Below are 15,538 nucleotides of genomic sequence, written 5' to 3'. Positions count from 1 at the left end.
GTGTGTGTGTGTGTGTGTGTGTGTGTGTGTGTGTGCGTGCGTGCGTGCGTGCGTGCGTGCGTGCGTGCGTGTGTGCGTGTGTGTGTGTGTGTGTGTGTGTGCGTGCGTACGTGCAGGACGGGGGCTATCCATGTGGGAGATCGTATCCTGGCCATCAACAGTGTGAGTCTGAAGGGGAAGCCGCTGAGCGAGGCCATCCACCTGCTGCAGATGGCCGGGGAGACGGTCACCCTGAAGATCAAGAAACAGCTGGACAGTGAGTTCACAACACTCACATTGACATCCACATTCACGTCCATATTTGACCCAGATCCAGAACAGGTGCCACTTATTCTTGTATGAATATACATATATATACTTTTATTTAGTCACCACAATCCAACAAAAGTACACAAATCCTGAGATCCCTATGAGATAAGTCTTCAGGTGTCTTTTAGATAGAGAGGGATATATATATATGTATATATATCAGTGGCGGCTGGTGGTTTTTAAAGTGAGGGAGGAAGGACTGCGCGCTTGGTTGCCATTGGCCTGCTTGCACTGATAGTGGCCTATTGTGGCATAAGTATGTGACACTCAAGTTGTTTCAGGGTGTTTTGGTGAACTACAACATCGCAGGATGGGATAATTATGTGAATTGATACAAATCCACAAGTGGCAGCATTGTACTTTGAAAGCTGGTGGGCAGCATGTCTTGGACTACAAGGGCAGAAGGAAAGGATGCAAAGCCAATTAGTCAGGCCTACTCTTGATTTGTAAAACTAAATAAAAAGATCTGGGCCTATCATTGGGCCTACTTTTGCACTCAATGACTTTGGTTCAATGAATTGGTTGTAATTTGGCTATGTTTATTTTCAGCTACAATTGTTTTAAGAAAAATAAGGACACAATACCGAAAGTGATTCCATTTAAAATGCATCATGCTCTGAATCATTCACTAACATCCTTTCCACAATATCAACAGAACGGTCAGAGTAACAAACAATTAAACAAACAACAAGAACATTATTTCACAACTATTTACATGGGCTGTAAGCCTAACATTGTTTGGGGCAAATGTGGATGTTAATGGATGTTTCATAATGTTGGTCATGGTGTTAAGCCAATTAAGATTGAGGGACTTCATTTATAGAGTCAAGTCAACCCTCCTCGCGGGCTCCACCGCTCGGCCGCGGCAGCCCAGCCGCGTCGCGGGCTCCGCAGCCTGGCCGCGGGCTACGGAAATGTCAATATAAGCAAACAGAGCCACACTGTACCGCAACGAACAGTAGCGCACCGCTCGGTGCAAACGAGGCATTCGACTGAACGGGTTTGTTGGTTCTCGTAGCATGGACTTGAGGAGATAACCCCTCCCTCCGGGCTGCTCCACAGCCAGGACTCCTGCTTATTGGTTCATAGCGCAACCAGGTCTTCAGCCTATTTGTGAATAGATGCAGGCGGGATCCAGATCCCTTAGCTAGTCTTACCCACTCAGAGGAGGACTTTCCTCCTCTCTCCCATTGAACCCCATGTTATTCACCGGCCGCCAACACTTTCGGGGAAATGAATGGGAGTCAATGGAGGCTGAGGGAGGAACATCCTCCCTGAAGTAATTGTCAATAGGCGATAGGGGGTGCTAATGTCCATTTACCCTGGGAAACGAACATAACATATACAAAGGCATTAAAGTAGTCCTATTTAAGGGCATTCATTCATTAAAGTAGTCTGGACAATCTACATTTTTTATTCTCAACAATGTTAAGGAGGTTCTTCCTCCCTCTCCTCACTGGAGAAGCCTCCACTGATTTGTGAGTATGTGGGTTGCGCCCATGAAAAATTTGCCAAATCTTCTCTGCTAATGCCAAACAGCTTATTCTGCCATTGACTCATTTGGTGTTTGGTGGATTGGATGATTGAAGTTTGAAGAAACAAGACATATTGGCAATCAAACAATTTATCCATTTCACAAACAGGAGCCTCAGTAGCGTGTGATAGAACCATACACAGCCACAACAGCCTGGCACCTCCTCCTCATTCTGGTCACCAGCCTGGTCACACACTGCTGTGGGATGGCATCCCATTCTTCAACCAGCATTTGTCGCAAGTCAGCCAACGTGGTTGTGTTGGTCACTCTGGCACGAACAGCATGCCCAAGCTGATCCCACAAGTTTTCAAAGGGGTTGAGGTCAGGACTGCTAGCAGGCCATTCCATCCTCTCCACTCCCACATTCTGGAGTTAGTCTCTGATAACCCCGCCCTGTGGGGTCGAGCGTTGTCATCTTGGAGGATAGAGTTCGGTCCCAGACTGTGGAGATATGGGATTGCCACTGGTTGCAGAATCTGATCTCTATATCTCTCTGCATTGAGATTCCCTCCAATTATGACAAGCCTCGTTTTTGCAGTGAGGGAGATGCCACCCCACACCATCACACTGCCTCCACCAAAAGATGTTATTCTATCGGTGCAGCAATCAGCATAGCGTTCTCCGCGTCTTCTCCACACTTTGACCCTATGATCCAACTGCCGTAGGCAGAATCTGGCTCATCACTGAACATAACATTCCTCCACATGTTCAGGTTCCAGTGCACGTGTTGCCGACACCAGCACAAACGGGCCTGATGGTGAAGGGCAGTCATTGCAGGACTCCTGGCAGCCCTATGAGACCGGAGATTGGCTGCGTGTAGTCTGTTCCGGATTTTCTGGGCAGAGAGCCGTCGGCCATATCGTCCTGCAAACCTTGATTGCAAATCTGTAGAAGACAAGCCTACGGCACCTAAGTGCTGGCAGGGTGATGAAACGGCCTTCTTGAGGTGTCGTCTTCTTGGGACGCCCACTTCGCGGCCTGTCTTTGACATCCCCCGTTATATGGAACTTGGCCTTCAGTTTGGAGAGGGTACTAGGGCTCACTTCAAATAATGCCGCAACTTGGTTTTGTGGAAAACCAGCTTGAAGTTGCCCAATCAGGTGCCAATCAGGTGTCAAACAGGCACCTGATTGGAAGCACCTGGGGGTACCAGAAGCTCAAAACAAGTGTCAATAGCAACAGCAATTTTTTCATAGGCGCAACCCACATACTCAGCGCTGCTGCTCATCCCACAAATGCATGTTCCTTACAAATGGGGCACCATTTGAAAGGGAACTGAACAGGCTTTCCAACGGTATAAGATTTATTGCCAAAAAGCATTGTTACCACAGAGAAATAATCTACCAAACACAAATTTCCTTTTAAGTTTATATATATAGACAACTGAAGACTCATCCCAATTGGATTTGTGTACTTTTGTATGATTGATTTGACAGAATAAAAGTTATTCTCCTTACAAGCATCTTTCCGCCTAAGAGCTACTCTGCTCAATGATTCCACATAAATGTAGGATCTATAAATATGAACACGCTCCCTACGTTTCCCAGACGGAGAGGAGAGGAAGGGGGAGGAGGGGGAGGAGGGAGAGGAATCCATGGAGAACGACCTCAGCGACCCTGAGGACGATTTGACAGACAGCCAGCAGACCAATCAGCTGTCAGAGCTCTACTCCACCACCATCCCCAGTGTGGACTCCGCCCTGGAGTCCTGGGACGGCTCCGGGCTGGACGCCGGCTACGGCAGCCAGGGTAGGACACACACGTAAAGGTCAAAGGTCACCCAAGCATTGTCTTCAAAGTGTAATAGAACCCCAATTCGAAACACTGATATTTAGGAGAAGAAATGCGGCAAGAGTTCTCGGAAGTTGATTATGAGCGCTATATGGAGCAATGTTGTAGGATTAAATGTGCCACACAACTTTGTAGTATTGAGGTGCGTTTTACACCAAATTATTCTACTCCCGTTACTCGAGGCGAGGTTGCTCACGCAAAACGCAAACCTTTCTCACCCAAGTGATTCAGCATTAAGTGAAAATTGCATTTATTCCCATCTTTGCATTGACTTTGTATGTACTCACGCTGTGCATTCGCTTCTGGTGTGAACGCACGGTAACTGTCCGATAAGTTCACCCGACGCCCAAACGGAGCCCCAGGGTAACCTCTTGATGGTGGTGTGCCTTCATCGCGATCAAAGTGCAACAGAACAGGCACTTCAATGTCCCAAAAAGATCGAAGCACAGCAGCATTTAAAAACTAAAAAATGATGCTAGTATTTTAGAAACAGTGGGAAAATGGCACAGACTACTATCTTAAAGATCATAGAAGACATATTAACATGGTTCAAACAGAAGAAAACAAGATTTTGGGTTCACCGGTTCAAGACATTAAGGAGCATTCCCACGCTGCAGGTACGTACAGCCAGCAGGCGGCAGGTCTTGCTCTGCACCCTCATGAGTGGCGCTGCGCCAGGCAGCCCGGCAGCCCGCCCCCTGCTGGCCGCAGGAAGAACTACCCCTTCAGCGACGGGGGATTCAGCGAGGACGATTGGGACAAGGGACCAGGGTAGGAGAGAGAGAGAGAAAGAGAGATTGGGGGAGAGGAGGTTGTATTTGTGTGAGTGTGTGCGTGTGTTTAGTCTATATTAGTTTCATTCATTTTCAATGAAAAGTATGCAAAAATACCATAAATGATGTAATATAACTGTGTGTCCAGCTACAACAGCCAGCAGCCAGACGGTGTTCTTCTGGACCCAGAGGACAGTTTCTGGTGTCAGGCTCTGGAGGACCTGGAGACCTGCGGCCAATCAGAACTCCTCCGAGAGATAGAGGTAGGAGACCTTACACAGACAGGTAGGGGTTAGACAGTACACAGACAGGTAGGGGTTAGACAGTACACAGACTGTAAGGGGTTAGACAGTTCACAGACAGGTAAGGGACCGTACACAGACAGGTAGGGGTTAAACAGTTTACAGACAGGTAGGGGTTAGACAGTACAGAGACAGGTAGGGGACCGTACACAGACAGGTAGGGTTTGGACAGTACAGAGAGTGAGGGGTTAGACAGTTCACAGAAAGGTAGGGGTTAGTATAAAGAGACAGGTCATTAAGGAGCAGGTAGGGTCTATACAGTACAGAGACAGGTCATTAAGGAGCAGGTAGGGTCTATACAGTACAAAGACAGGTCATTAAGGAGCAGGTTGGGGCTAGACAGTGTATTTTTAATTCATGTGTTCCTGTGTGTAGGCGTCCATCATGACTGGGTCAGCCATCAGTCTGGGTGTGGACGGAGTCCCAAAAGCTGGCCAAGACCCCCTACTGAGTCTCGGCCGAATCAGCCCCCTGCGCAGGAACTCCCTGCTGCATCAGGGAGCTCACCTCCACGAAGAGGCCAATCTCCACCATGAGCACCAGCTGCACCAGGAGGCCCTGCTACACAAAGGTACAGGAAGTCAGAACACCACTACGTTAATTGCCATTGCTATTATAGTTGTATTCCTATTGTATTCAGATCCAGTACATAGTACTGTATTTCTGTATGATATGATTCAGTACATATTCTGGGACACTATGGAAGCAGAATCTAATCTGAAAGATTTTAGCAATACAGGCAACGTAATTCATAACGTTGATGTGTGTTTCAGGAATACTGTTTATTCCTGCAATACTCGTGCATTACAGAGCCCTGTTTCAGAAATGAGTTTTCGAAGATAACTGTCTCTGATTATTTTGAAAACAAGAACTCTTCCTTCTAGAGGCACAGCTGCACCAGGAGGCCCACCTGCGCCAGGAGGCCAATCTGCGCCAGGAGGCCCATCTGCACCAAGAGGCCCACCTGCACCAGGGGCACCACCTGCTCCAGGAGGCCCACCTGCACCAAGATGCCCGTTCCCCTCTCCTGCACCAGGATTCCAAATCCAAGGCCTCCCTCAGGGTGTCAGAGAGGACGTGGGAGTCACGCCGGATTAAAGAGGAGATGCAGGAGATCCTTTCTCCAAACCCCCTGGAGCTACACAAGGTAATGTGAAGTGGCTTGTCGGATGGCTGACTACTACTGCTACGACTCCTCTTCGTCCCCTATGAGACATAAGGCTTAAATGAGCACTCTCCATTTCATTCGGTCCCTGGCAGCATGTTGGGCCTCTACCCATGACAGGTTCATCTGTTCCAGCTCTTTTGACACATTTCTGCCCAGTTGGTTTTTGGCATCCCTGGTTTTCTTTTGCCTGGTGGTGTCTATCTTAAGGCGACTTTTGCGATGCGGCCCATCCTCAACACATGTCCTAGCCATCTGAGGCGTCTGTGCGTAATCTGCTTGGTGATGCTCCGGCTTCCCGTTTTCATGTACAGGTCATTGTTGTAGATCTTATTATGGCTAACTAGGTGACCACTAGTCATCACATCGAGCCACCTGGTAGTCAACAGCAATAATCTTAAAATAGCATATAATACACACTAAATAAAATAATCTACCATGAAGTATAGTCAAATAAATCTGTAAAGGACATATAATGACACTTTTCCCTTCACCGTGTTCAACAAGAAAGACAACAAACACTGGCAACGTTTTTTGTTCCAATCATCTAAATCACTAATGTGACATCATCTTTGGTGAAGACACAGTTCCAAATGGAATGGCTGATGGATTTAGACTTCCAATAATAATGTCACATGACTTTATGGCATCCGGACCGGAAAAGCAAAAGTGTAACGTAGCCTGGTTGAATTGTTCAGTGGGAAGGTTTCACATTTAATAAAGAATGACTTGTTATTTCCAGTGTATCTACAGAGCAGGAGCTAATGGGGAAGTGAGGTATTGGTTAACTTGTGGAACACACGACAGTGTTCTTCCGAGAGTCATTCTACGAATTTTCTATGAACAACATGATATTAACACCCTGGCAGTGTTGTGTCAGAGGGTTACAGTCTTCTTTTCTTCCATTGCTTCACATACACACATATTCATAGACCTGTGGCAGCCTGCAAGGGCCAAAGTTCTAAAGGGTTGATTTTCTTTGGTTTAGACAAGTCACGCTGGAACTTTGCCTAACAAACCTTATCCAAAATAAACAAAAGCCTTCCAAACAGCACAGACTCCAAGCAACAAACACAAATCAAACCAAGCTAAGTTTGAATCAACTTCACCATTACTGACTAGACTAGACTTGCTTTAGCCGACTAGAATCAGCTAGTCTACACTTTACCTATTTAACAAAACTAGAATACTGACAAACTAGATTTTAGACAGGCTTAACTATAGTAAACTTGACTAAACATAACTAGATTGAACCAGATTTAATAAGACTTGACGACACTACACTAGATCTAACTAGACAACACTAAACCTTCTCGACTAGACCTAATCAGATCGGGCTGAACTTAACAAGCTCTTATCTTACTCTGTTCGGTCAAAAGTCAACTTAAAACCTATCTCTTCAGGACCACCTACAACATTTGACAAATCATCCTCCGCCATCTTCCACTCTCTCCCACTCTCCCACTATTATCAAACTAGGTTTGGCTAAACCTTTACTAGAATAAACGTAATTAGATCAGGCTAAACTCTACTAGCTCTTATCCAACTAGGCTTAACTAGACCTTTACTAGACTAGATCTAACTCGATCAGACTGAACTAAACTAGCTCTTATCAAACTAGGATTAACTAAACCTTTACTAGAATAGCTCTAACTAAATCAGGCTTATCTCAACCAGCTCTTATCAAATTAGGCTTAACTGAACCTTCACTAACCCAGCCTGATCCCCACTCTGCTGAACCCTACAGGTGACGGTGATGAAGGACCCGGAGAGCGATGACTTTGGCTTCAGCGTGTCTGACGGGTTCCTGGAGAAGGGGGTTTACGTCAACATGATCCGGAACGACGGGCCCGCTGACCGCTCCGGTCTCAGGCCCTACGACCGGATCCTACAGGTCAGTATAGCAGGGCGGTCAGAACAACACACTCTATATCTACCTGAAGCCGGGTTCTTGCTGACGCACTCATAAGCATTAAGAATCACGGAGGCTTTTTACTCAGACATTAAAGGGCTCGTGTCGGCGGGTAGCATGACTCCTATGAACTACTGCTTCTTCTCTTGTTACTTAATATCGATTGATGTTCTATCAATAGCAAGGAAAGATTCCGATCATTGTTGCATGCAGTCACACAAACGTCATTCCTACTGCGATTCAGATTGGATCCAGATTTGTACTCATATTATCAGACACGAGTATTTGAACATAACATTTTCACATTTTCTTCTTATTTGGAGTTCATTTATGGCAATGCCTTTCTAGTCAAACTGAGTTCTCATGTTGGTGTGGATCAGGCTTGTGATCAGGGCTGTGGTCTGGTCCTCATGTTGGTGTGGTCCTCAGGTGAACCACGTGCGGACCAGGGACTTTGACTGCTGCCTGGCCGTGCCCCTCATCACCGAGGCTGGAGACCGCCTGGAGCTGGTGGTCAGCCGGAACCCCCTGGAGGACAATAATAACACCATGGACCACCAGCTAGACCTGTAGCGTGAACACACACACACACACACACACACACACACACACACACACACACACACACACACACACACACACACACACACACACACAGACACAACTAGCTCAACTTACAACGCACAATCCTGTTGTGTTACCGAGCATCACACCAATGTGCCACATTTCAATACAAATTCCCTGACACGGCACAAATCACATAGTGAACATAATGCAGTCAATGCAAAAAGAAAACTGATCAATTACAAATAGGAAGGCACATTCACCGATGCTAAGAGATCTACAGCACATTGAGGTCTTCTCTCTGGTCCACCAGATCTGTGAATTTTTCTCTTGCAGAGTGCAACAATCTCTGTGATGTTTCAGCCAACTGCCTTACTTTCGAACATGGTCACCTAATTTTAACAGGACTCCCTGTGACTACGGTTGGCTGATTTTAGTTGGACTTATTCGAGGAGACGTTAAGAACTTCGAGGCTCAAAGCACTTTGTGACGGACATGTCCGAGGCAACTGTCCAGGTCGGAGATGTAGCAAGGAATTTGATCTGTTTTTGCTGCTGCGCCTTGGACCGCTTCCCCAGAAGAATCCATGTGAAAAAAAAAACTAACCTCACTCTTCTCTTCCAGCCTTGTATTTTTCTTACAAGGAGTCATCCGACCACTAGCTCTAGAAATTTCTCTGTCGTAGTAATGCACGAAATCCCTGGTTTGTGAAGTCTTCGTCTCGGATGACGTTTTTGTTGCCGTTTGTTTTCACGCAGACACTGTCTAGAACCCAGAACAGATGTTTTAGTTTTTTTGTTCTTCGGTGACCGACCAGTGCCCAGGATTTGAAACATCTTCTCAGAGCGCACGACATTGAGGCTCATACCTGCGCTACAAAGACAAAAGAACGCTGATGTTTGAGTTTCAACTGTTACCACACTGAACTATTTCTGTAAAAGCATAGATGGGACTATCTAATGGTATCCTCACTGTTTTTGTAAATCAAACCAGAATTCATTTCATTTTTTGAGTTCTCTGTGATGCAGGTTGAGCATGGAGTCACAATCAGGTAATTATAACTGGTTATAATAGGTTCTGATTGGTTCTAATTTGGACCAATCAGAACCACTGGTTGTAATAGCATGTGTTTCTTCAGAGGTGTTCCTGTGTCCAGTGTTGAGTTGGTGTAAATGTCACCATGGAGGTCCCAACAACATCCCTACAAGGTGCTGTCCCCATGAGTATAGGAGACCAGAGACACAGTCATGAACACACTTATTTTACCGGCACACACACACACACACACACACACACACACACACACACACACACACACACACACACACACTCCCTTATACCCCCACATACACCCACACAGAAACATTTTCTGAATCCCCCCTCCCCATACCCCCGCCCACACACAAACATGCACAGTAGCTCTCTCACACATACACGTGAACATATGCACAGACAAACACATACAAACACAGACACACACACACACACACACACACACACACACACACACTCGTATGCATACAAACACATACAGAAACAGACACACTATCACGCACATTGTATAATGTAGAAACATACTGTGTGTGTGTGTGTGTGTCTGTGTATGTCTATGTATCTGGGCTGTAAAGAGGGCTATGCAGTGATACAGAACGAATATGAGGTGAGAACAACTGTGTGTGTGTTTGTTGAGTGTTTCATCGAGAACAAGCATAACCTCTGTTTGGTTTTCAGTGTATCTTTCTCTCTCACTTTCTCTTTCTCTCTCTCTCGCTCAATCCCTCGCTCTCTGTCTCTCCCTCTCACTTTCTCTCTTGTCTCCCTCTTTCTCTTTCTTTCTCGCTCTCTTCCCCTGTTCAGTCATCTTGTTACATAAGACAATCGGACTCCAACCACTCCCTGAGTGTGTGTGTGTGTGTGTGTGTGTGTGTGTGTGTGTGTGTGTGTGTGTCTGTGGGTGATGGGGTTCATAAAGATAGTTCATGAAAGAAAGAGAGTGTTTGTGTGTGTCTGTGGGAAAGAGTGATAGGCCATGTGTGAGTGAGGCCTGAGCGTGAGCGAGAGAGAGACACACACACACATAGTAAGTGTGTGCATATGTGTGTGAAAAAGAAAGAAAGACAGTGTGTACATTCATCGCCCATTCCTCCTCTTTTGCCCCCTCTCTTCTATGTATTCTAGATCTACAACAGTGACTTTGTTCTGTCTGGCTAGACAGATGCCTGAATGAACAATATTCAATAGTAATGCATTCATTATTCAATAAAAATGCATTATTATTCAAAAGTCAATGAATTTAATGACACGGAGAACATACGATGCTTATTTCACCTGAAGCACTTACAAAAAAGCACACTGTTTATTAACCGTTGTACTTTCCTGTTTCATGTTTGAGTGTTTTCTACAAAATATGTCGACGAAAAGACAAACATTTAAAGAATCATACAAAAGTTGAAATACTGATATAAAAAAAGCCTTTTTCAATTATGTGTGTGTGTGTGCATGCAGGGGTCTGTGTGTGTGTGTGGTGTGTGGATGCATGAGTGCGTGTGTCAGTGTGTGTATGTGTGTGTGTGTGTATATATTTGGCCATCCATACCCTATGCATTATCCAGTCAAGGTCAGTATAACAGCCCAATCCGGACAGGTGACATGGCTCTTCACTGGTTGGAGGATTTCAAAAGATGCATTGTGATTGGCGAGAGAAACAAGCGATTACAGCCAATCACTGCTCTCTTAAAGCCCTTTACTATATATATATATATATATATATAGCCATTTCAAATGGTGTGTTTGTATATGTATACAGCACAGAGGAAGAAAAATGGTTGAGGTAAAGGCCGACATTTAAATGGGAAGGAACATTTAAACTAGCGAGATCTAAGGGGATATGAGTTTGTTGGTTGACCATGTCAAATTGACTTCAATCATTTCTTTCTCAAACTGCTTGGCAGCCTATTGTAACAGAGAGGTGCATTGGGGTTCCCTGGGGGTCCCCTGGAGGTCGTTGGGGGTCAGAGAGGGTAGGCTGAATGTCATCAGGGGATGGGTTCCGGATTGGACTCAGAAACCTACCATGTGTGCTGATATGGTGTATTTTTTCACATGTGTAAAGTTCTATTCTATGTAAAATAGTATTTTTCTATGATATTACTCTTCCGCTGAGAAGGAACGGAAGCACATGCGCGTGGCCACAGGAGGGGAAAACAAAGTGTGTCGGTGTTGTTGTTTTGGATGTCATTTTGGTGGTTTTTTAAAGATTCAAAGAGTGTACTGCGATACTTCTCTTTTAAGAAGAATTCAATAATAGGTTCAAGATGAAATTATGAGGAAAAATTAACATAATAAAATGGTTTTATTTTACATTGTTTGTCTGTGTGTGTATTTCTTTGTTAGTCTGACTTCTCACCCAGCTTTGGTTTAATAAGTGTGTCTGTTTTTAGTTTGAGGTGAGCGAGTTGTGCATTTGTAGTGTGCTGCAATTTGTGTTTCTGCATTTGAGTATATTTGTTAATTTGATCACAAATCCGTTGTCGAGAGACAGAGAAGGGGGAGTGGGAGAAGAAGATAAAAAGGGAGGACAGAGATAAAGAGAAAGAGAGAGGAGGAGAGGGGTGTGAGAGAGGGAGAGTGAATGAGAGAGATGACTTGACCTTTATACAAAACAAAGGAACAATGTAAACGTGCACAGAAAGCCTTTATGTGCAGAAGAAACACACACACACACAGTCACACAAATTGGCCTACTCTTACAATAGTTAGCATACCTTTCCATAACTCACTGTAACACATTAAGACAAGCTAGGGAAGAGTTTGTTCTCAGGACAATCAGTAAATGCTTCCTCAGTAAGTCCTGTCCATGAACTTCAGTAGAATGGAGAATTGAGTATAATGAGTTGCCAGCCCTGCTACAGCTCATATCTCGCAACTCTCTCTAACATGGTCACCCTTGCTGTCAGGATTAAACTGTTCAGAAATCTGGTTCCCCAAATACATTATTACGTTCTACCCAAAATGCAAATATCTCATGATGCATTATTTTTTCTATTTTCATCTAAATCCTCCAACAGAGATGTTTTTTTTTATACTGTAGCTGTCATGGGGAGAGATCTAACCCTTGTCGGCTTGTTTGTTTGACCAAAACACGTCACACCAATAAGATTTCCACTGCATAATAACTGTCCGAATTATCCCTATAATAGTGTACTATAAAGTGTTATTTATATTTGGGATTAGGGAACGAGGGAACAAGAGAGTCAATTCAAACACAGCCGGGCTCTGGCCTCCAACATCGCAGCTCTGCCACAATTTCACTGAAGCTGGATCACTTGTGAAAGCAGCCACAGGCACCAACGTGCCCTGTCCTCAAACAAGAAGCTTACTGTTCAACCCGAGTTATTTTTAACCTTTATTGCAACTTGATTCATGGCTAATCCACAGTTCAGCCGCTGACTGCAGGCTTCAGAGGGGTGTGCCGCGCTGCTTTGTGGTCTGCTGTATACTGGGATATGCTATTGTGTTTTAGTGTAAAGTTTATGTTTACGTTCACCGCTGCTTCACAACAAAATCGAGTAATTGCATTAAATGGACAACGATGTAGTGGAACATTCCCAGAGTCCTCTGCAGTGCCGGAGGCGATGGCTTTGTTGTGAGAGAGGATCTCCATGGGGAAGCGATGCGTAGGCAGCCCTTTGTGTCTCGGGTAATGGGCTCCTAATGTAAACAGAGATGGGAGGCTTTGGGGTTACAGGGACAATTTACTTCCTCCATTCATTTTAAAAATACAAAAATAACCGTGGGATGTATTTCTAATAAGCTTCACGCATAACACACTTGTTATGCACGCACACTGGAAACATTTTGTAGAGGGTTATTTGAGAAGATTAACGATGGTTATTTTAAGGGCTGTTATTTTTTTAAGAATAAAGTGCAATGCTATTATTCTTATCAAACTGTTCCTTAATAGGATATTGTAGCAACTACTGAAATACACTCTCTTGACTCTAGATCAAAGCTAAAACAACACTACAGATCATGTTTCTACCACGATGTCCATTTGCGACATTGAACTCATGCTGACCAGAGGACGGTTATTTTATACACTCCTAGTATAAGTGTCTTACAATTCAGACTTTAGGTGACTAAGACGTAAGCCATATTGGGAACATGTAGATGTATGATTTCGGGGGGATTGGATGCAATAGATGAGGAACACAAGGGTAAACATAGCGTTTATGAGGACAGTGGTGTCTAAGAAAGATGAAGGACACTGTGGTACGGTAGTGATAGGGTTTATGCGGACAGTGGTGTCGAAGACAGATGGAGAACACTACGGTAGTTATAGAGTTTATGAGGACAGTGGTGTTTAAGACAGATGAAGGACACTAGGGTAGTTAAAGGGTTTATGAGGACAGTGGTGGCTAAGACAGATGAAGGAGGCTGTAGTAGTGATAGGGTTTATGAGGACATTGGTGTCTAAGACAGACGATGAGCACCATGGTAGTGATAGGGTTTATGAGGACATTGGTGTCTAAGACAGACGATGAGCACCATGGTAGTGATAGGGTTTATGGGGACATTGGTGTCTAAGATAAATGAAGGACGATGTGGTAGTGATAGGGTTTATGAGGACATTGGGGTCTCAGACAGATGAAGGACACTAGGGTAGTTATAAACCCTATAATTAGTTATAAATCCTATAACTACCCTAGCAGGTGATGAAACAGATGGGGACATTAGGGCAGTTATGGGTTCGTGTAGTGATAGTGTTCAGGAGGATATCAGATTGCTTAAACAGATGGGGGACGCTAGGCCATTCAGAGGAGATAGCTAGGATGTAAAAACCTGATGACACAACTGTTGTTTTGTTTGGCCAGGATGACAAATACACACTTCCAGACACACATTGCCCCAAGAGAGACCACCACAAATACACAGATACACTGAAAAAGCAAGACAATTTTTGACAATGTTAAATCATTATTTTATTCTCAGTGCATTTCAAATTACAAGAGCTTAGATGGAATAACAGTTTGTCAACAGAAAAGCTCTGCTTTTGGATATAATTGGTTTCCAAATGCAGAATTTTGTGGTGTCATTTTCATTTTCAATAAATTGGCCCCTGAAAGTTTCCAATTTCTCATGTCTAAGAATTCACAGGTAATTCTTTGAGTTAGTACCACAATTTGGAAAAAAAACTGCATGAAAAAAATACTTCTCTTTCTACAAAGTATTGCACGTAACAAACCGCAGCTTTTTTTTTCATTTTTGATTGACAGCTGTACATGATACTCCAAATGCAAGAGGCTCAAATACACTATATTTGATATACAAAAGGCAAATGTGATTGACAAAACAATCAACCAAAATATAGAAATAAACTGTTACTGTCGTAAAACACCAAAAATAAAAAATAATAAAAAGAGACCACTTTTTATTCCTCAAAAAAAGACATCCTGAAACATTTACCCTGGGGGTGACTTTTCACATTCCATGTTCATCAGTGATGCTCTCTGTTTTATAGTAACTTAATCTTCAAGACTCTTATTTTGAAAACCTTGGGTTTTATCTCGTTTGAACAGGAAGCTTTCAGCAGGCAGTGTCTGCCGGGAGTGTTGGAAGGCAGAGCGAGTGGATCCTGGGTCTATAGATTCGGAGCAAATCCATTGATATAAAATGAAAGGGTAAGGACATTCCAAGCCTGCACCATAGAATAGATGTTTGCTTGCACCACAGAACTCCTGTGAACATCTTTCCAACGTTTAAAAAATACGGCATAACCATATTTCAACAATCCATAAATTCTGTCTTCTTGGGTTATTTTGATGTGTATCTAAGTAGGGGAATCAAATGTTTAATTTAATGTAACACTGCAATTACAATTGGTCCTTGTTCAGTTTTCCCTGCCTCACAAGTATTTTGATGTATTTCAAAGAATTACAGGTGGGAATTTTTTTGAAGTATACTGAGTTCTGTCTCGAAAGATACCAACATGATCATCTAAGAGAAAACATATTTAGTGATCCCCAATTCCAGCATGTTATATGACCGCATTGTTCCATGAACACAAGAAATATATGAACCTGAAAGACTTTGGGTTAATGAGCTGTAAACAGGATTATTATTATTCAGACATTTGGAATTCAGACACCCAGTTGACCAGCAGGGCTGAGATGAAAATCTGGGCGATTTC

General features: G+C 43.9%; 1 protein-coding gene across 1 annotated transcript in view; it reads left to right on the top strand.

Annotated features, from left to right (window-relative positions):
* grip2b (glutamate receptor interacting protein 2b) overlaps positions 1-8,358 on the top strand; it is a gene marked incomplete at both ends in the record, with an annotated part of 110,977 nt that extends 102,619 nt beyond the window's left edge. The window contains 8 exons of the mRNA XM_079748553.1: positions 117-256; positions 3,391-3,591; positions 4,251-4,404; positions 4,555-4,669; positions 5,084-5,279; positions 5,578-5,855; positions 7,621-7,767; positions 8,215-8,358. Coding sequence (XP_079604679.1) covers positions 117-256; positions 3,391-3,591; positions 4,251-4,404; positions 4,555-4,669; positions 5,084-5,279; positions 5,578-5,855; positions 7,621-7,767; positions 8,215-8,358 — 1,375 coding nt within the window. The remainder of the gene's footprint in view (positions 1-116; positions 257-3,390; positions 3,592-4,250; positions 4,405-4,554; positions 4,670-5,083; positions 5,280-5,577; positions 5,856-7,620; positions 7,768-8,214) is intronic.
* Between the last annotated feature and the right edge of the window lie 7,180 nt (positions 8,359-15,538).

The sequence above is a fragment of the Pollachius pollachius genome (assembly GCF_949987615.1).
Source record: "Pollachius pollachius genome assembly, chromosome: 12".
NCBI lineage: Eukaryota > Metazoa > Chordata > Actinopteri > Gadiformes > Gadidae > Pollachius > Pollachius pollachius.
The sequence above is the reverse complement of the archived record's forward strand: the minus strand, read 5'-3'. Positions and strand labels throughout refer to the sequence as shown.